At 41.8% G+C, this 26,519-nt stretch overlaps 1 protein-coding gene across 1 annotated transcript in view; it reads right to left on the bottom strand.

Annotated features, from left to right (window-relative positions):
- Nucleotides 1–9,211, bottom strand: part of DPP10 (dipeptidyl peptidase like 10) — a 438,452-nt gene extending 429,241 nt beyond the window's left edge. The window contains exon 1 of the mRNA XM_021548741.3: nucleotides 9,086–9,211. Within this exon, the coding sequence (XP_021404416.1) occupies nucleotides 9,086–9,145 (60 nt within the window). The 5' untranslated portion in view covers nucleotides 9,146–9,211. The remainder of the gene's footprint in view (nucleotides 1–9,085) is intronic.
- Nucleotides 9,212–26,519: the final 17,308 nt, after the last annotated feature.

The following is a 26,519-nucleotide window of genomic DNA, read 5'->3' as shown; positions in this document are numbered from 1 at the left end:
GCAGAAACAGTTGCAGAACCTCTGCCTGGATGAACAGTTACCACCAGAGGAAACAGAACTCATGAGTCTACCCCAAACTCCCATTTTTCAGTTTTCAGCAATGAGACCTGGTGTTCTGTACCAAAAAAAATTTAAAAAAAAAAATTTAAAAAAGAAAATTTTGATATGTGTATACATTACAGCAATAAAACCTTTAGTCAGTCATTCCAGCACTTCTAGAATGGTTTTTTGGGTTTGGATTAGCAGGAGAGTCGGGGAAAGGATCCTTATGAGCAGCAGAAATTTATACATTCCACAAGAAAATGCAGAAGCACAGCAATTTCCTTCCAGCCTCTCAGAGAAGCAAGGTTAGGAGAGAGATTGAATAAACACACTATTGTGCTGCTCAGTGCCACACACACACACACGCTGGATTTGCTTGTACAGGTAAAATGTGAGTGATGGGAAAGCTCAGAAGCTTTGAGGGGTTGATTCCTTTCAGTGTCCAGGAGCTGTGCTGATAATCCCAGAACATGTTCAAAGTTATTTATACTGACAACAGGCAAACAGGTTAAGAGGAAAACAAAAAGTCTCCTCTCTTGCCTGATTTATCCAAAAAGGCAAAGCAAGCCCTGAGCCTTCCTGGTGTGCAGCGGGAGCAGGCTCAGCGCAGGTTTTGGGATGCCAGGCTGTGAGTGCTCACACACAGCCCGTGGAGGCACCGTGTGTGCCACTGCTCCTGCAGAGCCCCCAGGACAGGGACATGGCAAAGGCACAGCCACTGCAGCCACAAAGCCACCCCAGAAACTGCCCAAGCCCCAGGGGCAGCAGGGATGGATGGGCCATCAGGGACAGGCACCACATTTTGTGCCTTCTCCCCTCCTCTAACCAGTACAAAGAAATGCAGGAAAACAGAGGGGGTTTTTGGCTCTGTTATCAGGCACAAGGAATTATAAAAGCTATTTTTTAACATGATGGTCATGTCTGCAGGTCATCTCTGCAGCAAATATGAGCAGCAACGTTTGTGGCATTAATCCCATACTGGCAGACTGATGCAGCTTTCAAGCTGAGTAAGGGTTTAATGCTCTGAAGGGAAAGGGAAAAAAGATTTCTTTTAGATAAATTGCTTAATTGGGAAGTCAGGAACTCTCCTGCCTAAGCAATTGATTTTACAAAAGAAAAAAAAGTTTATTTCAAAATGTAAGCCTGCTATTCATCTATAATACCGAGGGAAAAACTAAGCCAAGAGATAGACTCTTGCCTTTACACTCCTGAAAATACAATTTTAAAAACATAAATACGGCTAATAAACAAGAATTTAAACAAATGCTCTTCATTCCCTGACTGTTTTAGTGAAGAGCAAATACAGAGACACCGTTCCAGATCTCTGGCAGATCGTTTACCCAGGCGGCAGGGGCTGAGGAAATGGGGTCCCCAGAGGCACACTCAGCCCTCACCACTGGCATCAAGAAATCAGCTCCCCCTAAGCTAATGGACTTTGGTGCATTGACTTGCACAGTGCTGCAGAGCTCAGGGAAAAGCTCCAGCACCATCCCCTGCCCTGGAGAAACTCCTCCACGTGCAGGATCACGAACAGAGCATTTACAGCCACCTGTGTGACCACCCAGCACAGGCATCTGCCCCAGCTCCCTCCCTCCCTCCCTCCCCCTGTGAAACACCTTCAGCAGGTCTCAGTTTTGTCAGAACTGGAAATGTTTGCATCTCACCTATCCAGGGGTGTGAAACTCTCCCTACTGCACCTCCAGAGGTTCCTCTGCCAGGTACAGCCTCAGGACACGCTGCCAGCCAGGGACTTCCCTGGGCAAAGCACCACTGGTGAAAAGGCCAGCTGGGGTGGGATCAGGCATGGTGCTCTCCCAGCAGCAGGAGGAACATGATTACCACCTTAAAGAACAGCCACCTTTGAAGACAAAGTTCATCTTTTAAATGATATAAACGTAAAAGTAGGTTTGATATTAAGCAATAGCACGTTGTGACTTTCTCAAGCTGCAGGAACATAAAACTTAAGTGTTACCCTTTAATAAAATAGCATCAATTTTTCTGTGCTTAGCAACTTACTGCATACTCTTTTTACACAAATAGCTTTAATTTTGTTTTCACCACCATTATGCTAACATGAAAATTCTTAGAAATCCTTGTGCAGAAATGTCCCTGAATGACTACACCTGACACCCATTACTTGCAGAAGTAGCTCAGGTTGTACAAGAAGCAATAGGCTTATTATTGGTAATAGAATATTCATTTTTATGAGCTACATCAATTAAAACATTATTAAATAACCTTAAAACAATTTTTTTAAAATAATTTAACACATGTGTACTGTTATTGTCTCCCACAGTGTTAAACCATTATTGCACAAATAGCGAAATTTGGACAAAGATTACCAAAATACCACCACTGTATGCTCTCCAAATCTTTTCTGAAAGGGGAAACATTTGCCTAATTATTATCATAAATTTCCCAACAAACTCATGGTTTTAGCTTTTTTTTTTTTTGTTACTTTTCTATGTTACTACACAAAGCAGTGGACTTAATTATAACAAACCCTGTGTATGTATTTTTCTTTTTCCCCATATTGCCTAACTCTTCTGAATATATGCATATATATCTCTTCCAAATATACACATATCTCTGTGGGTTTTTTCCCCAGCATGAAGCCTGCAGACACTGTGCTCCCTTGCTTCTGGGGGTTTCACGGTGAGATAACTTTGCAAACCTCATCTCTGTCACTTCTCCAAAAAAAGCACATTATCTCTGTCTCTTGGTTTGTCTTTATGGCTGTGACTTTCTGCAACAATTTCTGTGTGACAGGTCCGACCTAGCAATGTAATCTAACCCACCAGCCAATATCCCAAGTAAGGTCTCCTCTGCTGAAGCCAGAATACAATACCCCATTCTGCTCCCTTTGACGTGCCAGCCGCCAGTAGCAGCCAGTCACACTCGGGTTCCACTCCCTGAAACTCCCTTGTCTCTGCCTCCTCCTGCCAAGCTGCTGCCACTGCCTCAAGTGTCCTTCAGATATCATCTCCACTTCCTTCTCAGCTTTCTGCAGAACTTCCCCAGGGCTTGCCTTCCCCATCCATTTCCCTTGGTAAGGTCAAACACAAGCTCAAACAGCCGTCTCCTTCTCTCCAGTTCCACTCGCTTCCTTTTTTAAACTCTAACCTTGGATTGTTTTTCCGATGTATCCTCAGGGAAGGGGCCAGCAGCTCAAGGCCAGCATCAGTATCATTAAGCTTTAAACATCTTTGGACATTATCCTGCCTCCCTGGAGGCCCCAGCATCCTCCCTGCCTCTGGCACTCCTGAAGTGGGGATGAGACCCACAGCACACGCCCACCACCCAGCCTGGGCACTGGAGCTGCCTTTGCCATCAGCACTGAGAAATTAGCATTTTGAAGCTTAATGCATCAAACTATTTCACCAGTTAAATTTAAAATGAAATAAATCACACCCTCATCTGCAACAGTTGCATTAACTTCACAGCTCAGGACTGTGGAGAGTCTTTAATTAAGCTGATGACTCTCATTCTAGGTGTTCCTTCCCTCAGGTCCCTTGGGTTGGTGTATATTGCTGTAAATCACTCTTGGTTCCATTCACAGTGTAACAAACCTGCCTGTCTCATTCTCTCTTTGAAACAAAAAGCCCCCAATGCATTCTGCCACATCAGCTGCCTCATTTTTAAGAGTCACAGAAGCTAATTTTGCTTTGCTTCTGGAATATGCTGCCAGTAACACTGGGTGTTGTCAGCACGTGAGAAGTCAAAGTCACTGATCCAAAAATCTGTCAAATGTTTAACACAGCGCACTCACAAACCTGGATGCTGCATAATTTAACATTTAGAATTCAATTAAAGGACCTTAGATGAAAATCTTTAAGCAGGAAAGGTCCTAAGCAAATTCCAAAGCAATGCTCAGGTGTCAGACTGCATGCCCGTCTTACTATGCTAAGTTTAAGAATTAAATGCTGAACAAAATAAGCACAAAATTTTCTTACCACATGTTTAGTAAAACAGTTTTGAGCTAAAGAATGAAAGAGATTAAATTCCTCATGATGTGGTATACATTCAGGAAAGTGTTATGTAACACAGACCTATAATTTAAGTGGCTTCAAAGAGAACCAAACTTAATGCTCTATTCCTTAAAGTAATGATGGGGAGAAAAAAATATATGACTACAATGCAGGAAAGTACTAACACATTATTTATTATAATTTACCACCATGTTCATGTGTCTTTGTATTTATTAGTTTTAAAGTGGCTGCCTTCTAAATCCCTATGGTCAGCTGAAAGCCATGAATTGTCTATGTATTAAAATACATGGAGTGGGGGGCTTGGCTATCTTGATGTTGCCTTTGACTCTTTATTCATAGACTGGAAGGGGAAAAGATAAGCATTTAAAATGGGGTATTTTTCCTCTTTCCTGCCCCTTCTTATGAAAAACAACTGACTGTTTTTAATAGAAAAAGGCTCCAGTTATTCTCTGGTAATACAGATGTTGGCAAGGAGACTGAAAAAATATGGAAAGGTAATACATGGAAATGGGAAGATTTAGAAGTCGTGATTTATTCAAATTTCCACCTGGAGATCTTCAGCTTGTCCCCACAGATATGTATGTGTCATCATGCATGTAGTTTTGGTCTACAAAACAGAAATTAATCACACCAGCTACTCCACTCAACAAAAATGCACTCAGGCAACAACACTTAAGGTATTTCTATCATTCTCCAAGCCAGTCTCTTTGATGAGTGCTATAACCTATAATTTTTGCAATCCCCTAACAGGTCACCATACACTTCCAAACAGAGACTCAAGAAGCACAGGAGCATTGTAAATTTGCTCAGTGCTTTGGAAAATAGAAATATTTACTTTGTTCTAAGCATGCATTTTGAGCTGGCCACATCCTGAAGGTGACAGTGAGCTGTCCCCATGGCCAGGCTGCCTCCTGCCAGCAGCACACTGCACTTCCCTGGAGCTGTGGCTCCTCACACAGCCAGACCATGCTGGCACATGGCACATCACTGCTCAAATTGCATATTGCCTTAAACAAAACACCATGCAAACGTATTACATTTACATGTACCACTTATTTGGGGGTTATTTTTTTGCATTATTATGCTGCCATAGACTGTGTTCCCACCAATGACACAGCCCTGTATCACTTGTGTCTTTTGCTGTGTATCCTGGCTAGTTCATAATTGAACACTCGCTGAGATTATCTGTTAGTGACTTGCTTTTGCTGTAATGGATTTCAGAAACGCTGCTCTCATTTTAAGGGATTTATTTCCTAAGCAGCTGGTAGATTGCAGTGATTCTCCTGTCACCACCAGGCTTGATGAGTGCACATCCTGTGAGCATTCAAAGATCCAACCACCTGGAGTTTCAACCCAAAAGTGGGACCAAGCAGCCCTTATGACCAGGAACAGCTACAGATGAATCTTTCTTTATTTCTGTAGGAGGAGATGCAATTGCAGTTTGCAGGAGTGGGCAGATGTTTCCTGCTAAGGCACAGGTTTGGTTTAAAAAAAAATTACTTGCTCTAAACACATAGAAGTCCAAAGGGAACACTACAAACTCCCTTAAAGCCTTTGCTCCTCAAACTAATTGTAAATAAGAAAACTGTTAGTACACCACTACTCACCAATTAGCAGGTGCTAAAACACTACTACAATAAACCTGAAATGTAAAAATTGCTGATACAGTCCCTGGACACTAATGAAACTTGCTGCAGAATTTTTCCTAAGGAGATATCTGCACTTTCCTTTTATAGTTTACAATCTAAGAGCTAATGAATAAATAAAAGTAAAAGGAAGGCAGGAAAGAAAGAAGAGTAAAAGGTTATAACATACATATTATATTACACAGTAATTATGTGCTTCTGAAATGCCAATTAGTAACTATTTCCATGATCCAGCTTGCAATCAGATCACTATGAGGTTGATAACAGCAGAGAGCCATGATCTGTTAAAGAATATTTTATTATTAAAGAATGTATAAAGCCACAGAAATATTAGCTTAACTCCACTTCTTTATATTTTTTTTAAGTAAGAGGAAATTGTAATCACAAGTGTGTTAAGAGCAAGACATAAACTTTTCTATTCCACAGTCCCTACTAAATTTCACACAGATGTTTGGTTTGTTTTCCTAGCTAGCCAGGATAATTATTATTTTCTATTTTCTTATTGCGGAGAGTTTTTTTCTTTCTTTCCTCTGAGCAAGGCAAACAATGTTTTAACAGAATTTTTCTCTGTCAGAGGAAAGAGAATGTTGAAAAATTATTTGTCCATCAACACAACATGGAAGTGCACAAAGCTCAGTGATTCTTCTGAAAGAGCTAATTTGCTTGCTGTGTTGACAAGATGAGCCAAAACTGTGAAGAATAAAACCAATTTCATAGCCATGGGGGGGATCCTGGAGTCAAGCATGTAACAATAGAGAAATGAGGCAGGTATTTGGCATTCCCAGCTAGACCCTGAGAGTTTTTGTTACACATCTCAGAGTGAAAGATCATTGCTCTTAGTGGTGTCAGCAAGGTGGTGCTTGCAATCATCTCAAAACAAGCTATAAAAATTCTTAGAGGTAAAAGGTTTTTCTAGGAGATTTCACATTTTGTCCAAGGGGTTTGGTATCTTTAAGCTTTTTTCCTTGCTCAATATTCGTTTTCCTCTGTCAGTTTGTTTCTCTGTCACCAAACTTACTTTGGATGCAGTGCACTCAGTCCATGGACACAAAAGGTTGTACCCATCCCTCAACAAAGAAGGATGTGAGAAAGGGCCAGGGGTGTCCCCCCATCCCAGCAGCAGCCCTCCTGCAGCCCCAGGGGATTCAGAGAGGGAACTGGTACGGATGAAGTTTGCAGGATTCCATTTAGTGGGCAAGTGGATCGTTCTGCTTCTTGTTCCATGAATCCAGAAGTTTGTGCTGTGTAACAGAGCAGAGAGGCTGATCCAAAAACCACTGAGAAGTAACATTAAATTGATATTAACACACAGGAGCTGAGATGCCACAGCTCTTTGTGTTGAGGAGAAACGCAAGAGGAATAAAATAAGAGGTTTTAGGGATCTCATTCCAATAGGTGTGAAGTTTTCCTGTAACTTTTTCTTGAATCTTCATAACTGCTAGAACTAACACTGTTTCTTGGGAAGTTATGCTTAAAATAAAATTTATATTTGTCTGGTCACTAATGAAGTATTTTTGAAGTAGCTTCCAATACAAGGTCCTCATTACCATAGGGAAGTTACTGCTCCTCTACAGTTGTAAATACTTTCTCATGGAGTACCCATTGGCTCAGCATTGAAGCACTTAGAACTATTTATAAATCACATTTTACACCTGACACATAGAATTAAGAGCAGAAAAATGAGACAGTTTTCTAATGGTATCAGTATTACTGTGTTGGTTATAAAATGGACTCATGTCTAGAAGGCTCTGATTCATGATCTCTCTTTTTGAAGACTATTGACTCCTCTGGCTCTTTTTTTTTTTTTTTTTAATGGCATATTGATATTGGTGGTTGTTGTTGTTTTGGCTTAGAAGTCCAGTCAAATGAATTTAATAAATGTTTCTGGCAGTGAAAAATTAGCATTGGCTGTTCCAAAGATAACAAGGGAATATTTCCCAGAGCAAGTACCACACTGCTCTCTGTTCTCTAGTACTTTCAGAGATAGACCTAGAGAGGATGAAAGAGTTTTAAGCAATTTAAGATTATATTTGCTGACTCTGAAGTAGGCCAAGGCAATCGTAATTCATCATTTCCCATGACCTTGCCTATTTAGGCATAAACTAAGAGGCTGTTCTGTGGTGTGATGGACACAGTTACACCTTACACAGCTGGTCATTAGAGCCACAGGTAACTCCCTCCCCACCCCCAAACCTGCAGACATTCTGCATTACTGATCATACACTGCACAGCCTAATGCAACCTATATAAAAATTACAGTGCTAATCGAAGATTTATACCTTTAATCCCCTCCTGCCTCAGCTCTAAGTCATGATTTTTATTCCCAGCACTAACGGGATAAAGCCCAACTGAGAAGTTCCTAACATGATGTGAAGTTCAGCTGCTCCTTCTGAGAGGACAAACCAACCCCAGACCCCTCAACTTGGCAGCAGGAGGAGTGAAGCCCCAGCAGCTTTCCTCACCCCACACAAACCCGAGCACAGCCTGGCACTCACAGAAGGGCAATGAAGTGAATTCTTCAGGCTCTCACATCATTTTATGAAACAAAATAGCCGGTGTAAAATCTCTAGATGTTCTTTTTTTCATGACTAAGAGTCGCTAATCAAATATTGTCACTGACTGCATTTTTATTTTATTTCAGGGGAAAAAAAATCCAAAAATCTTATTTCTGCAGAGGTACTTCCTACTGAATACCAATCTGGTTAGGGATTTCATTCTATCACTCTGGAGTGCAGTAACTCGGCTAGAAAGTAGTTTTCAATCAATGCAAAGGCGGGATGGTGTCAGAGGTTGGGCAAGAAGGCAGTCGAGGACCGAGCCCGCTATTCCCTCGGCTCTTCCCCCAGCAGCATCACTCCCAGTGCCCGGCCAAAGCACCCACCCAACTCTCCCGCACGCCAGCAGCAGCACGCACACCGTCCCGTCCTGTCCCGGCTCGTTCCGAGCACACACCACCAGAATCCCGTCTCACAGGCCGATTTCACACCGCATCCCGGAGCAGAACCCCTGTCGTGCCGGCACTGCGGAGCAGCGCTCCGGGCGGGGAGGCACCGGCAGCTCCGCCCGAGCGCCGGCAACTTCGGGCAGGGCTCGCTCGGAAGGCGCCGCTGCCCGGAGCTTCCCTCGCCCTTCCCCGAGCTCCGCCGAACTTCCCCATGGCCGGAGCTTCCCTCGCCGTCCCCGAGCTCCGCCGAACTTCCCCATGGCCGGAGCTTCCCTCGCCCTTCCCCGAGCTCCGCCGAACTTCCCCATGGCCGGAGCTTCCCTCGCCGTCCCCGAGCTCCGCCGAGCTCCCCCGCGCCCGGAGCTTCCCTCGCCCTTCCCCGAGCTCCGCCGAGCTCCCCCGCGCCCGGCCCGGCGCAGCGAGAGGCGGGAGCGGCCGGGGAGCCCCGCTGCCGCCCGCCCTACCTTGACGGCCCGGGACGAGTGGCAGTGGACGTGGTGGGACACGGTCGCCGTCTGGTTCATGTTGCCGGCGGCGCCGGGCGGGCACGGGGCGCCCGCGGGTCCCTCCCGGCGGCGCGGAGCGGCCGGGGGGCTCGGGCTGCGGCTCCGGCAGCTCCGCCCGGCGGGGCCGGGCCCGCTCCGCCCCGCCCGGCACCGCCCCGCCCGCCGCAGCGGCTCCGGACCGGGACCGGCCGGACCCAGCCGCGCTCGCCCCCGCGGAGATGAGCGAGGTCAGCCCCGCGCTGTGAAAGCCGCGCTCAGCCGAGATGAGTAAGACTGCAGCAGAAAGTTTGTGCTGGCTGCTCTTTCCTCCGTGCTCCGCGGGGTTTTTTTCCCTTTCTGCCTTCCCCGTTCCGCCTCTTCCCTCGGTTCCAGACGCCGCCAGCCCACTGCGGTACCGGGGTTCGGGCGTGCTGATGTAACACAGGGACGCGAACAGGCAGGAGCCGCCCGGCCCCGCACGGGGATCCGAAATCACCGCGCTTTAAGTGCTGCAACAGCTCCACGCTTCCCCGCGGAGCAGAAGAAATGCTTCTCTAATTAGATTTTCTCCCAAATAACTTTTCGCGGGGGAGTTGGTTGTGGTACAAGCTAAGAATCTGTACCCTCCAGACTCCTGAGCAGACCTTGCCAGAAACACACAGATTCTCTTTCTGCAGGTCCAAGCCACAGCTGGTGCCAAAGCCAGGATTTGGGGATGGAAGTTGGTAAGCTCTGTGAGCAGATTGTGACACCGCAGGCTGATAATGAACAAGCAATATTTTGTATATGCATAACATCCTTTAATCACTTTTACTTTAGAGAAACCTCCCAGTAAAACAAGACACAGAGTGCACACACCAAGGCATTCCTAGGGTCTCTAAGGGGTGCATGAAACTGCAGCCAGGGCAGGTAAAGTTGGCTCAAGAGGAAGCAAAGAATGAGGACAGACTACGGCCAGAAGCCATGAAAAAGTTCTCCTAAAGAAACTGCTGATTTGGAACCTCTCACTGCATGACTCCAGCTTCAGGCATCTCTGAAGCATCTGTTCTTTCAAAAGGAAGGCTGTTGAGCAGTATTTGCTACCGTATCAAAAGTTATACTCCCAGTGCAGGAAGTTATTGCTCAAAAATAAATTTGAGTTTTAACATTCAAGTCCTGGGTTGAGTTTGTTTTATGGTTCTGTCTCATTTTCCTCCCCTACTGTCACTCATTTTTATTTTTTTTTAAGCTGAAGAAAATGTACAAAGCATGTACCCAAAAAGTAGTGATGCAATACAACAAAAGTTTTGCTAAAGACTTCAGGCTGTGCTTTGCTACTTGAAGGTCCATCCCACTCTGCAAAGGAGAAGGCTGAGAGCTTGCTGTGGTCACAGCCCAACATCATCACAGAGGCCTATGGGGACCCTCATCTTTGCTTCTAAATCTCATCATGACTTCAGATATCTGCCAGAGCTCTTTTCAATGGGGTTCATTTTCAGAAGATTTTAATTTCCTGGAAGAAAATGTGCTTTAAATCATCTCACACACAATATTTCAAAGCCAAAATTCATTTTGCACACCTTAACTTGGGCACAAAGGCAGGTGCTGCTGCAGATGGAGCTGGTGAGGAAAAGGCTGATCTGCTCAGGCTGCAGAAAGCAGCCCTGGGTACAAACAACTCCTCCAGAGAGGAGAGAGCAATCAGTGTTTCCTCCAGTGATACTGAGAAAAATGTCATTGACAAAGGAAGTCAAATGCAAAGCAAAGGCACAGCAAGACGGTCCCTCCTGCCCAGATTTGATAATCTCTGAGCACCACAAGTGAGGCATCTGGGCTGGCTTCTAGCCTGCAGGACTGCTCACATTAGCCTCCTTCACCTTAGCAAATTTATTGGATTTTGAGCAATAAAAACCACATTTAAAAAGCATATCAGGGGCTCAGCAGTGCTCTTTCACCTCTCTCTGTCGTATGCAGACAGGAATGAAACTTAATGGATATAGAGGAGGAAAAAAAACCCCTCACATAAAAATGAGACATGATTTAACTCAAAGGTGAGTGTTGAGGAGCAGGGAATGAGTAAATGGCTGTTTGGGTAAAGGTAACAGGGTAACTTTCACCATACTCTGCCCAAACATTTGTCCTAAAAAGAAAATGATGACTTCAAGTTATTGTCACCAGGAGCTCCAGCAAGCAGAGGTAGCCTGGAAGATATAAAGACATTCTTCTTCATCTTGAAATATATTTGTGTTTAAGAATCTCACATTGGAACTGCTTTAAGACTAAAGAATAAACTCATGACAATTTTAATTGAAATTAATATCTGTGTGGTTTTTTAGCTCCTATGAGAACTTTGTGTAAAGTTTTCATGCTTGATTTTATGCTTCACAGTGGCTTACCCTCCATGCAAGCCCCCAGTCCAGCTTTAAGCTAATAGAGAAACCTCTTAAATCTCTTCCTTATAATAACAAAGAAAAGGCAACTTGCGTTAAAAAGTTACTAAAGACAGTGATGATAAGATCAATAATTTGCTGGCAGTGTTTTTAAATGAACTTCTACAGATTTTGAGATATCCATTCCTAGAAAGTACAGTTTGCTGATTAACCTCCTGCTCTCACAAGGTGGGACCTAATTAGAGGATGAACCTAACAAGGGTTGGAGCTGTAAAGTCTCTATAAGTGTGTGGTTTGTCATTATAAAATATCCCAGAAACAAGGCAGATCAATAGAGGGGGATTCCACAAAATGCCTGCTGAAATCCTCCTGAGCACCACTCTGTTGTTTGCTTCTCCAGCAATGTCATTCCCTGCCATCCCTCCTGTTCCCTGATGTGGCTGCTAATCCTCCACAGGTGTCATCTTCTTTGGGAACTGGCTGCTTAGCAAAATGCAGTTCACCCTGGGTGCTGGCTGCTAATGCAAGCATCCACGTTAGCCCTGCAAGGAGGTTCTCAAATGTTTCAGTGCCTTTAGGGTGTAATTAAATAACTGAGTGATTACCAAAATATGCTGAGGAATATTGAAGCAGGGAGCAGATGCAACAGAGCAGGTGGCACTTGCCCATGTTGGAGCAGCCCCTCAGTGTACTGAATAGCCTCCTTCCTGAAAGATTTAAAATGAGCAAAAAATCAACATGATCAGCCAGGAAAATTGAGCAGTTACCCACAAAGTTTGAGAGAAAAGAAAATCCCTGCTTTTGACAGAAAAGTCTGCCTGTCCCACTGTCCAAGTGCAGCGAGTGGCTAGAGGCAGCATTTCCCAGAGGCTCCTGATCACTATTCAAGTCCTGCAGTAACCTGCTCTTAGAAACTCCCAATACAGTTCCCCAGCCACACATTTTCCTGCCTCTTATTTTCTAAGCCTTATGGTCTTAAAAAATCCCCACAACCCTTTCTCTTTTTTTTTTTTTTTTTGTCACATTACATGAATTGCATAATCACCAACCTGAGAAATAAAAAATTAAATTGTATATCGGAAATTATAGATACGTCATAGCAACATGTTTTTCTATGGCTGTAGAAAAATATTTGCTCTCTTTTCTGTATTATGCAAGGACATAAAATTTAGTCTTACTGCTGCTCCACATACCAAGGTCCTAATTCTGTGCTCACACATATTGGCAGCTATTGACACGAGTGAACTCAATTTCTAATTCACACCAATTCATAATCAGATTACAGACTTCCCTGTTTATGGATGAAGAAGTTTTACTAGCACAAGGGAGGTTGACTTGGGATGACTGTGAGGCTGCCAGTTCCCTCAGAATAATTACCCACCAGGAGCCGTGCTGTGTGTCAGAAACAGAACAGGGCAGAGCCTGCTTCCACTCAGCTTCCCAAATATCCACCACCCCGAGCAGCTCCCAAGGGAAAGGCCAGCAGCTCTTGTGCACTGCTGCTCATGGCCAGCAAGCTCACACACAGCCCAGGGTATCCCAGGAAAAGCTGCTCCAGGAGGATGGATGGCCCTGTGGCCATGCACACACACACGTGTTCACACATACACAGTCCCACGTGCCCTGCAGCCTTCAATCTGCCTGCAGCTGGTGGAGGGAATGGGAAGGAAAATTCCCTCCAGTAAAGCACAACTCCAGGCAGACTCAAGAGATCAGTGGGCTGCCAGCTTTCAGCCTGGCTGCAGTGCCAGGAGCTGCTGCTGCTGTGCTAAGCCACAGTGGTCGGTTGCTGCAGTGAAGGGACACCTCTGCCACTGGGAAAGCACCATGTTATCCCTGCCAGGTGCTGTTTTAACTGGATGTATGCCCACTCCTCTCAGCACTCCAGAATTCCCTCACAGCTTACTGTTTTGAGGTTTTGCAGCATGATTTCTAACCAGCTCAATGTGGTTCAGTAGCTGAAATTTTGAACAAAACCAAGGAGAATCCACTCCATTGCTGAAAGACATGCTCAAAACTTACAACATCCAGTCCAATATATGGAACTGATGAAGAAGCAAATCTAGATGTTCCTCATTTATACTAGCTAATATCCACTGAAGTATAAAGGTACATTATTTATGATTACTTTCTGTTCTTATTCACATTTATTTAAATAGAAAATACTTAGATTAAATATTTGCAACTCCTTTTGGAAACAAAAGGTGTACTAAAAAGTTCTGGTACACAAAGGAACCATTGGTGCACAATGGTTCCTTCACTTAATTTTCTGTGAAGGTGAATGGTATTGAATTATATTAAGAAGACGAAAAAAATATCTTCCCTGTTACAATAATAATTAATTACCTTTTTAGATTTTGCCTGGAAACAGGAGATATCATGAAAATAGATCCAGTAATGTCCACATATCGTTGATTCGGTGCAGGGAGTATGTTGTGAGAAGAGATGGAAAAAACAGCCTGCATACAACTGCCTTGTTACCAGGGAAGAGAAGCAAGTGGTTTTTGAGAAATAGAACTGCAAGCAGAGGCAAGAGAAAATGGTCTGTTCCTGAATGTACTGAATGTGTCACCCCAAAACCTGCACAGATAGAACCTTTATGAGCAGCACTTTGCAGGGCATCTCTTAGCAGGTCTCTGTGCGCTGCTGAATTAATTCTTATGAACTACAGGCAGTGCCACAAGCAAAGAGTATCTTCTTCAGGATCCCTCCAGTCTGTCTTCTGTGTCCTTGTTACCAGACTTAAAGAGACAAGAAGAAAAGAGCAACCCTGAGCCCTTTCTATTTTCAAATGAGGCTTCAGAGAAATAGGCAATACTATCCAAGAAAACAAAATTAATCCAAAAAAACAGCATACATTGCCACCAAGCTGTCTTAATTTTCTTTATCACACTGTATATTGGCAAATACACATACTTCACAGGGGAGGAACTTCAGGAAAAAAGAAAAAAATCCTTTTTTCTTTGGTCTCACATGAGTTCCATAGTAGACCCCTGGAACACTCTGCTCCATCTCACTTCATTCATTTAGCTTTCCATTTGCACAAGTTATTGCAGTATAAAAAGAAGAAGGTGAACCTGACCTATCTGAGAAGTGGATTTAATTTCATGCATAACTATTACTCACACTGCTAACAGGATTCAATATTCCTACCATGCAAGAGCTACAGGGTGACTAATGCTTTTGCACGTGTGAGGATTTACAGGAGCAGAGCCACCCATCTCTCCCTGTCCATGGGTGTCACATTCAGGAACTGCCAGAGTACTGCAGATATGCCAGAAGTAGTGTCAAGTAACATCAAATTTCTGCACAGGTTTGTGCTTCTTTACACCTTAAAATCTTTGAACATCAAGAAGAGCATTTGCTGTGCAAGAACATCACAGCCCTGCCCAGTGCTGGCTCTGCAGGGATCCTCCTGCTCACTGAAGACAGGCCTGGGCAGTGGATTTCTGGGCTGACACCATAGCCAAAAGCCAGTCCAGAGGGGAGTTACAGAAGGTTCAAGATTAGCAAACGAGCTTGAATGAAATATCAAGCAAGAGTATTTTGTTTAAGCAGGATCATTTCCCTTATTTTCAATATATGTAATAAATCATCCAGAGGCAAGACCCCTTCTTAAAGGTTATACATCAGGTAGTAGTTAAACTTTTGAAACAGTACAAGAATTTCTACACTGATAGTCAACCTAGCATTTCAAGTATTTATGTACCTAATAGGTAGCCCAAAAACTTGTCAAGGCTTTGCCAAATTTACCCTGGCAGAACTTTACATGATCTAATTCTTTCTCTCCTCAACACGAAGAAGTTACCCCACAGCTCCTTCTGCTCCTAGGATATTTGCACTATGCATGCATCTCATGAAAGCAAATGTCATGGTGAGCCATTATTTTGGGATGAGAGATTTTGCCCTGAACTATTTGTATGTAGAGGTATCATCCTGAAATCAACTCCCAGTAAAGCCAGAATGAAAAACTTAATGAAAAAAAGGAAATTTTACATTATTTAGAGGGTTTGAATTTTAAAGTAATAGTTTTTAGCAATGGAGACTGAAGTGGGGAAGTAGAGGATTTTATGATAGGTCTCAGAGACTGCAGAAAAGATATTTTCCAGATTAAACAAACTACAAAAACTCAATGACAACATAAAAAATTATAAAAAAAAGGCTACATAGACCATTTTCCTTCATCTATCTGGGTTAATACAAGCCTAAGCAAAATTTCAGAGGCATACTATCACTAAGAGGAAAAAAAAATGAGAACAAAATATAAACCATAATTATTTCCATAATGCTTCAGTGGTACTGAATAACAGACAAAAATTCTCCCTTTACTCTGTGTAAATCTCATAGCACATAACATGATAATTTTTTTCACAAATGAAAGACAATCTACCATCAAATGAGTACTTTCCCTAGAACACTGCAGAGCAGATTGCTCAAGGAACAACAAGGAGAAATTGCCACCAGAAATGAAAGGATGATTTCTCAACCTCTGAAGACAGCCCTCAGTCTCTTTTCCCTACAAGACACGTATTCCTGTCTCTGAACTTAAAAAAATATTTTTACAAGACTCTCAGGGCACTGAGGAAGGCCCTAACTCGTTGCCACATGTATAGAAACACAGATGAGTGGTTAATATTCTGGTGTATTCTTTTCTCACAGAATTAATCAGTGTGGCTTAGTTTGTGTCCATGTGTTATGACTACCTCTGAGTCAGGGTAACAGATCAGCCTTTTCCCTTATCTGAAAACACTTGAAGGCATCAGGTCCAGGCAAAGATCCATCATAACATGTTCTGCTGTTGAGGCAAAACCCATCATTTTAATCAGTCAGAGTGAAAGATGGGATAGCACTAACCATGTCAGGACTGCAGCTCAGATTTCCAGAGTGGCTGTTAGGAGGTCACTGCTTTGTTTCCCCACCTCTGGGGCAGGAGGGAGCATCCTGAAAACAGCAGAGGCTCATTCCAAACTGCCAGGGTTGTTCCAGCAGTGCTGATTGCTGCAAGTGAACCCACCTGGTAAAATAAGGGTTCTGCATAATCTCAAATTGTTGCTCCAGGAAATTAAAATGCAAGATGGTAAAAGGAAAGTGCTGGTGAGAAAGAAAATATAAATTAAATTGGGAGAAGTCAAACCACAGGAATTTGAAAAGAGAACTCGTCCACAGCACCAGTAATGAATGAGAAACCCAATCTAACATTTTAAGAATAATTCCTACCAACAGGCTATGAAGACAACAGTGGGGTTTACAGTTCAGGACCAGACTTGACTGTGCCCTTGACTACTATTGCTCACATCCATAAATGTAGCTTTTAACATGCTTCTGGAAGACAATTATTTTCCTCCATGTGTAAAATTTCCCAGTCTCTTCAGATTTGTGATGCTTTTTCAAAAAGAAACCATGTGAAATTCCCCTTATCTCTGTTTTTCTGTTCAGTCAGAAGTGTGTCAGTCACAAGCCCACACTGCTCAGCCACCATGATTGCTGCTGCACTTCAGCTGACAAGCTGTGAAAGTTTTGGCTGCCCAAAAATCATTGGGAACATATTTACTTCCTTTTGTTAGAATGGTGTTTGTCTCCTACTGACATGCACCAATACACCTTCACACACATACAGCAAGGGTTTTTAGTGACATCAAGGATCACATCCAACCAGTTAGAAAACACTACCTTGTTAATGAGACACAATGTTACTGCCAGCTGCTCATTCCAATATCCTGTAAACATGCATAGAAATCATTTCCTTGTGCCTGAACATCCTTTTTATATTCTGCTTATAAAAAAAAGTAGAACATGATGTGGGGAAAAACAGTTTGGATCCCACTCCTGTTCTTTGCAACAAACCAAGAACTGTTTCAGTGTAAATTCCAGTCAATATTGCAAGGCTTAAACTAACCAAGGAAAAGGAGATATCAGAAGGCTTTCTTTTTTCTTTTGGGCTGCAAGCCTTTTAGTAAGTGTCAGAGAGCTGTTGAACACTTGTGGGACTCACAATGTTGAGAAGAATTTGTCAGGAATAACCAAATCTCATATGCAGTTTTATATTCTCTAGCAATTGTGCAATCTTCTAACAAATAAATCCAGAAATTATATTATCCTGCTCTCAGGAAAATACCACAATTTATGCTTACTGGGGTGCTGAAGGCCTCAAATGCAGGCTGACAGCTACAGTACCTGTAGGAAAACACTGTTCATTGCATTTACTCACAATCTCTGAGGCAAATATAACAGCTATCAAGCACACATAGTAAAAGGACACCAGCTCCAAACACATAATCCAGCCATTATTTTGATTGCAGTATGTTTTCCAAATTGATTCAAAAAATATGTTTTTATTAAAGTGCGTGATTTGTCAAAAGTGCTTCCAAGAGGTGTAAGAAAAACAGCAAAGAGATTGGAGCTTGCTTAACCAAGTTTATAAACCTGCTGTTTCAGCCTCAAAGATGAATTACACTGCAGGAACACGTTCACTAAACGTCTGTGCTCTCTTTCTTGCCCTCCTACCTATGTTCAAAGAATAGAATGGAAAAACATAAATCAAAGTCTCAGAACATATTTCTCCCCCAATTCCAAAGCTGCCATATCTCTATACCAGAATCATAATCCCCTGCAATACAAATAAAAAGCACAGCCCAGCAATCACCACTTCAAAATAATTACAGGCCACACAGTAATTTACACTTATCTAAAGCCTTTCACCCCAAGAATCCCAAAGCAATTTATACACAATATAGATGTGGCTGATATGAAAAACATAATGCCAAGAAACTACTTGGGAATTGTGGCATTGTCTAAATCATGAGGATCTTTGCAGTCCAAACCTTACCCATTATTCTGGGAGCAATTTGAATCAAATCTATTAAAACCTTCAGTCTCAAATTAAGGAGTATTCTAGGCACTGACTGACTGGCATGTTCTGAACCTTTCTTTAATTTTAGTGAATGATATTGAGAAATCAAGAAATTAAAAGACTTGAAACAACACCACCCAGCAGACAAATATAGCTTCAGAAGAGGCTCATCTGAAGTACAACCAGGACTAACACATCCTGATGTAAAGAAAAAAGGTTTAGATTTCTGTATTTTCTTCCTTTTCCTTTATAGAATTGAATTCTCATCTATCCAGGCTGTGGTTAAGTAGTGGCTTACAGGCAGAGCTTTGCTCCTTCTGTGGTAGCTCGGAAATATCATCATTTACCTCCCAGCTGCTCAGTAAATTAAAGCAGACAGCCCACAGGTGCTTGCTGGAGTCCCAGCACTCTCCATAGCACCAGGCCACAAATGGGTCTTTAAGCAGGGCTGTGAAATAGCTACTGGTTCCTTAATCCTCCAACCACACCCCCAGGGCTCTGGGTGAGAAACTGAAGGGATATGTATTTCTAACAATTAACTGCTAATCCATTTACATTTTCAAAGCTGTTTTCATACAGAAAGAGGCTACTGGCTCTTTCTGTAATATTAAACACAGACTTTGTTATGGCTTTCCTCAGTCTTCAAAGTGCAGGTGCACGAATGTTGAAAGCATTCACTGTACACTTTGTAGGATCCCCAAAAGGCAAATTTGGGGAATATAAAAATCTCTTTTGCAAGGTGAATTATAGACACCAGCAATAGATGACCCCCTGGAAATATTCACATCCAGAAAAATCACTGCAAACCCCAGTACTTTAAGGGATACCTAGATATTATTACCACATTTTAAAATTAGGAAATTGAATCAAAAGACCTTTGCACCATAGGATGCTTTGGTCTTAAGGGTAGGAAACTCTTTTCCCTTGCTCTGCCCTTTGTAACATATTTCTCTACCCAAACACCTACATAGGCCTGTCAGGCAAATAGAGGATTTTTAATGTTTTGGGTGAGAACAGTACAGGACAGGACTGCAGCATCTCATCTGCATGGCTGATGCATCTGCAGTCAATCTGATCCCTGCAAGCATCAGCCTCCCTGCACCAGCAGGAGTGCTACTGGCTTAGGAAGGAAGAAAAGCTAAGTGTGTTTTGGGGAGCAGAATGCTTCTTTTCTTTTAAAATAAGGTAACATCCAGGGGAAATATTATTATTTCTGCTGCCTGTGTGGTACCATGCTTCTGTTTCACCCCTGAGTGGCAGCTGCAGCATCTCTCAACAGAGGGACAGGATTTTGCTATGAAAATGCAGAGAAAAGCCTCTGGATGGGCAGTTTCTTGCACTACTTCATGATCCCTGGGCTGATAGCTGATCCACCAACATCACTCAAAACAAGTGAATAATTCAACTAGTTCTCATAGTGTTACGCTAGAGGTGGTTGATTGCATTGCCTCACAGTGGATTTCTTTTCCTTATTACTTCTTAGGGGGAAAAGTTGTCACAAAACAAACATCTTTCTTTAATTAAAACATCCTTAGAAATTGCAAGCATTCAGTATTCTCTATTAAGAGACAGATGCCACAGAAGAAAATGTGATGAAATAACAGACCTCCTAATGAGATTGTATTTGGCTAAACTCTGAAACTAGAACAGCAAAGATATGGGGTTTATTTCTTTTTCAATCTTCATATAGCTTCAATTTGTGGTTCACATCTTCAAGAGGTGAAAAACAATTTTAGTTAGTAAAAAAGCTGCCCAAAGAAGCTATGTCAATTTATACCACCTGGGAATCTCACTCTGTGCTAATCTGTTTCATTTATTCCCATTTCTTGACATATAACTGCCAAGGGACTAGTCTGGATGTGGAAATGTATTACCCAAGTGTCACCAGTAATGCTGTCTCTTTTTCTCCCATTCTCTCCAGAGCATCTAAGCCAAAACTGACATCAAACCTGAATTTGTAAAAGTGAGTGGAGGCAAGGGCAAAGAAAAAAAGAGCTGAATGAGTAGAATTCTGTAGTAAATTCTGGTTAAAACAGACTCTGTCTTTGCATTTACTGCAAACAGGAGTTAATTCCATAGTTCAGTTTTATCTTCTGTGTTCATATATTTATGAAAAGTCTTTATAACTCAGTTTTTAACTGCAAGGGAGTGTATTAGATGACCCCATGAATCTTCAGTTCATGGTCCCATGAATCCTCATCTGTGGTTTCACTGCTCTCGTGGAGCACAACTATTGTGAGAAGCTGGTCTGGAAATGGCAAGGATTTTGATTATCCACACAAATAGGCCTTGCATTGACTTTGGAGTTCAATAAAGAATCATTTCAGAGACCTGATGTCAGGGAGTACATATCTGCTGCTTCCTGTGTTTCTAATCACAGTGCTGGAAAGGCATCCTGGGGTATTCAGTTCAGTCCCTTGCCATTTCAGGTGACCAAATAATAAAACCCATTTTGTAACTTGATGGATTGCTTTGTTCTGTCAGAAGACATTGTGGGTCGTGTAGTTTTATTTCTAGTTACAGAAACTTTCAGTCAGTGCCAGGCACCCTCTTGATGGAAATGTATTTTGCAGCCTTGGGATATTGAAGAGGCAGGGAGGATGGGAGGGAAGGCAGGAATTCAGGATCAAAAAATAGCCAATGTCATATAACAAAGACTTAGGAATATACTTATTTACTGTGTATGGAAAATAGGCCATCTCAAAAGAAATTCAAGTTGTGTTTCTATTAAAGTACAAACTTGGCTGTAAAAGTGGCTGTGCTGATGGAACAAAGTTCTGTATCTCATTTGATTTAGTTCCAAAAGATGCTCTAAGTGAAAAAAGCATTATGACACTACACAACAAAGTTCATGCTAAATGGATTTAAATTATAGAACTGATAGATCTTACAGCATAAATTTTAATTTAAGTGTCTGTCTTAGCTCTGTGCTGCTGTACATTGCATTTAGAAGCAGATATAAGTGATGATTAATAAAATTCATAGTAACATTAAAAACTAGTGAGGTAGTCAATAATATTGGGAACTGCTGGATTATGTAAATCCACTGGCAGAGTAACATACATTTTAAAACTGCAAAATGTCAAGTATTAAAGTTTCTTAAAAGGCAGGAAACATGCTAGCAAGGAAAGGGACTTGTCATAGAAAATCCCCAATGAAATATGACATCCACAAGTGCGAAGGGACAGATCAAATATTTGGCTGCATGAAAAGCACAATCCAGAATGCTCAGGCGAGATTTTTTTTCACATTTTTTTAAAGGAGCTGTTGAAAATGCTGGAGAAGGAGAGGGGAAGAAGAAGAGGCTGAAGGCAGAACAGGACACATGGGTGGTGTGACAAGACACAGAGGGATTTTCAGCATTGAATATCACATATGGTATCACATATGTTTATGATCAGGCTGTAACTGTGAGAATTTTCACTCCCATCATGGCTGCTGCTGGAAAGAGATTTCTCCTCTAGCCTGTAAGAACTCCAATGTCTTACAGCTTCTGCACTAACTTGGTAGATAGCTTGATAGTTTATTGTAAAGCACTTCCCTAAAGTAATACTCTTTCATTCCCTGTTAACTTTGTATCTAGCTTTACACAATTAATTAGGGAAGTGTTCAAAGACCTAGATTTTAAACCACTTAATTAATTAGAAATGAAGGTTTAATGGTTATTTCTCTCAGACTATTTAATTTAATGAGAGAATTTGCAGGAAAAAGAAGGAAGAGAAATCAATTTTGTGTTTAACAAATTGCAACAGAAAACAGATAAGAGATGAACATATGTATCTGTTTACTGTTGGACTGGATGAGAGCATCCCTATCAGAGCTCAGGGACTTGCAAACTTTTGGCAATTTGGACACAACTGATCAGTTCCAAGAAACTGCCCATTCCAACAAACTGAAATTCCAACCCAGGACATCACTGTTTCCATCCCACCTCCTAAAACCAAGATACAGAAACACAGGAACAGAGAAGCCTTGCCTCTAATCTAAGCAAAGGCTGGAAAAGAGAGACAGGACCTCCTGGTGGGGGTCCAAGAGCTCCCAAGAGCTGTGCCAGCAGCTGGCATTCAGCCTGGCATCTCTCTGGGCAGGGAGGCTGAAGGCTCCTGCCATGGTATCCCAGGAGGAAAACAGCCCTTTCCAGAAGGAGAAGGACACATGTGGCCCCATAATGTCCCTGACTAGAAAAACTAAGAGAGTCATCATCCTAACACCCAGCTGGGCCATGGGATTTCATGCAGGACACACTTACTTGAGCTAAATCTTTCTATTAGAGGAAACAAAGCCATGCAGCAGCAGCAGCCCATTAGTTCTACTTTTTAAGAGCTGTCACACTGACATCTCTCTAAAAGCAAAATTCCTTTTTATGCCAGTGGAAGGTCTGAAAGCCAAATGATGGGAACATGCCCTTTTAAGTTACTGAAACATTTTCAGTTGTTTCTTTCCCCGAGGTATCTGCCACAAACAAGAAGATCCAAGACTGAATACAGGATAACTTAGTAAAGAACACTGAGATACTTCTAATAATATGAGTAAGACCCAAGAAAATATCTTACTGCTGTTGCACTAAGCTTTGTAAAGACAATAAAAGAAACTGCCCCTCTACTGAGACATTTCAAATCTAATCTCTGCTTTTAAAACAAAATTACTCTGATACATAGAAAATATCAGGCTTTGGGCTGGGGAGAGACATTGCTTTGTTGTTTTATTTTAAGAACTTGGAATTTGATAGGATCTAACTATAAGCATTCAAAAAAAAGCACTAAATTTGAAAAGAGGCTTTGTTCATGAGTACTGGCAAGACTGATTGGTTTTAAGATTAAATGAGACTCCAAAGCATAGAACACTTCAAAATAAGTATCAGCATGTAGCACTGCTGTGACTTTGCCAGCCATCTGCATGATTCATGCCTATATGATGCTTTAGCCACCTTTCTGTTTTTACCAAAGCATTTGGAATAAAGGCTTGCTGATACAATGCATACCTTTTTTTTTCCCCTCAGCAATTGCTAACTAATCCTGTCACTAATTCAAATCAATTCAGTTGGTCTAATTAAATCAAGAAATGGATGTGCTCAGAATTTGGCATCTCTTCCACAATTCATATAGGAAAAATATTTACAGTGAATATTGCTATTCCACATAAGCAACTGCCTTTTCAAAAAACTAAGGGATTGTCTTTGGTGCAAAAGAAGAGGAGGGGGAAATATTAGGGAAGTTTTTTTGCTTTCAGAGGGTAAATCTGGATACAAAGCCTAAGAAACTTGAAGGAGTAAGGAATAAATACCATCCTGCCCAGAAAGCAGCAAGACTGCCTGGATAAGTGAGTGGCCTGAGGTAAGCAACAAAATGTTTCCTCAGCAAATCTCTGAGTCCTCCCCAATAAATTCTAGTCTGCCCAGCAGCAGTATCACTGCCAAAGAGGGAGGATGCCTCTGCATTTTCTGTTCCACTAATCCTAAACATTTTTTTTAATAATTTAATCTCTAAAGTTTATGTAATCACTTATGACTAACTCCTCATTGTAACAGGACTTTTACTGTATGCAATTATCTCTTTAGTTTGGGTTTTAAATTAATGTCAGTCATTCTCCTTCCATTTAAAATCTCATTTTTCACATGTAAAACACTTTCAACCAGCTTTGGAAGAGAAATATCAAAGGAGCAAATTCCCCCTGGTTTAATTTAACTGAAGAAAATAGAGTTACAGAAAGGACAGTTTTGAGCCATTACAGTGTGTCTGAACTCTCACAAGCAAAAGAGGAAGCATTGGCATATCTATGGATGCCTAAAAATTTCAGTGTCTTTTACCGGGTTTTAATGGGGCTTTTTTGTTTTAACTGGGGAGAAGGCAGGGAAAGAGGAAAGTATTTCTGCAACACCGTGGTAAACATACAATGGAACAACACTTTTCTTCTCTGACCCCTATTATGCTCCTGGAATTGCTCACAAAATGAAGCATAATAGATGTCTGTTAAATCACGTTCCTTCAAGCACCATAATAATTTCCTGCACCTAAATTCTGTGGGACTCTCATCAGAAGAGAAGTCCTTAGCACCTTCCAAAAAGCAGCAGCTTCCTTTGCACTGTCCTTCTGTTTCAACAAATTCATCTGATCCATATGCTAAATTATTGTCAGACTTCAAGCTCCACTGCTGTGCTGTCACTCTGCTGCTGCCCCAGCTTGGTGGGATTTCCTTTGGGACATTTTGTCCAGGCCAAACCTGACCATACAGAAGATACCAACACTTAGCAAGTAGCTGCTTTAAAGATGCCTTATTATATCTGATTTTGACTATTAAACGATGTAGGTAGGTAAATTTTGTTATGATGAACCTGAAAATAGCCTCTCTCATAATTATGTTCACTTTATTTATGTGTTTTACCAAATCCACTACATGTTCTAGTCCAACTTCCACAGTATGAACTCACAGAATAACAAGAAATTTATAACCAGGTGTATTTTGAGGTCCTCCTTTCTGTATTTCTGTTCCCATGTTGAGCAAGCATAAGGATTCATACTAAGAATGTGTGCGCACATAAATATCAAATTCTGTTTCTGAGTTTTAACTTTAGAATTCACTTCCCAGACAAAATTTGAGTGCTCTAAATAAGCCAGGAAAACTATCAAGGTGAATTGTGAACAAATATTTGAGAATGTTTGAGAAATGTGGAAGTGGGGGCTCCATCTTTCCATGGGATTGATCTGAATGCATTAGGAAGACATTAGAATGCATCCCTCTTTTGCATGGGAAATGGTGATTCTCTGACAAATTACTTGAAGTGGAGTGTATTCAATTCCATCCCAAGAGATAACATTTTGTTTTGAGGAGAGCCAGATGCATGAATGCTGCTGAGCTGTAGGTACACAAGTACTTAAAGCTGTGTGTAGTGTATAATTTAGAAAGCACCTCCCTAAAAAGGCACTGCTGGAAGACAGAGCTGAGCCCAACACACCCCTGGTCCCTTTCTGGTCCAAAAAGGAGGGGAGGCCCTGGAAAGCCCCTGCCACAGCAAGGCAGCTGGATTTGGGGGAATCCAGACAGGCAGGTGGCCAGAAGCCATCATGGGGATGGGCAGCTGCTGACAAGAACAGCAGCAGCCACTGAGCACAAATCTCTGCTAAAGCAACAAGATTTAGTAACAGACAGGTACTAGTGGTGCTGCTGTTCCAAAAGGAAGTGTTCCTAAAGAAAAATATTCTGGGATTTTAATGACAGTGTTTCATTTTCAATGTTCTATGTTTCAATTCTATATTTAAAAGAAAGAGGTGAGAAATAAAGAACAAACTCTTATTTTGGCAGAAAGCAGAATCTTCTTTCACACGTGCATTTCATTTAATTACTAATTTGCCAGTAAAGGATTTCTGACAGAAAAATTTGGCCCACACCATGCTGCCTCACACACAGTGAAAATGGATTTTAAATCTTCTCCAGCATCTAGAGGGTGAAGTAAATTTCCCTTTGCCCCAGGCACAACACCTTCAGTTTGATACCTGGGATGTGAACAGCAGCTCACCAGAAACTCCCCTGGGTTTGGGCAGTGAGATGGACAACACTGTGATTACATCTGAAAATGTGATGATCAGATGAGCACACTGAATGAGTGACACTAACACATTGCAAAGATGACAGAAGTAAAAATTGCAGGAGAAGCAATTTCTATAAATGCTATATTTAGATCTGGCCATGACAGAGAGTAGCTGAGTAGACCTTTGCTGTGAAACTATTTTTGCCAGCATTCTTAAAATATTACTGCTAACCCCTAAGAAATATTCCTCATTGATTTTGACAGTTGTATATATTTGAATCTTACCCAGAGATGAGCTTTCAGTGACTGGCAAGTTAAATTTTTCCGCATCATTTGTTTGCAGATGGGGCAGTCAGCTCCCTGAATGGCTTAAATCTCACTGTGGTTCAAAAGATTTCATATTGGTGAAGATTTCTTTCCTAAGAAATATTCACAAATCTAATGTCAAAAAAGGTAGCCAAGTAATCTGTGACTGACATTTGCACACACAGAGTCATAGGCAATATATTAACTCAGTGTTTATGGCTCTGCGTGCAATTAACAGCACTGCAATTAAGTTCTGGCATAATACTGCATTTCAAAAGGCCAGCACAAGCACAGATATAAAATAAGCCTGCTGAAAAAGTCCTTTATCATTGTGTTTTCCCTTCAGTGGCTGCATCCCTAGAG

The sequence above is a fragment of the Lonchura striata genome, chromosome 8 (genome assembly GCF_046129695.1).
Source record: "Lonchura striata isolate bLonStr1 chromosome 8, bLonStr1.mat, whole genome shotgun sequence".
Lineage (NCBI taxonomy): Eukaryota > Metazoa > Chordata > Aves > Passeriformes > Estrildidae > Lonchura > Lonchura striata.
This window is presented reverse-complemented; position numbering and strand designations above follow the sequence as displayed.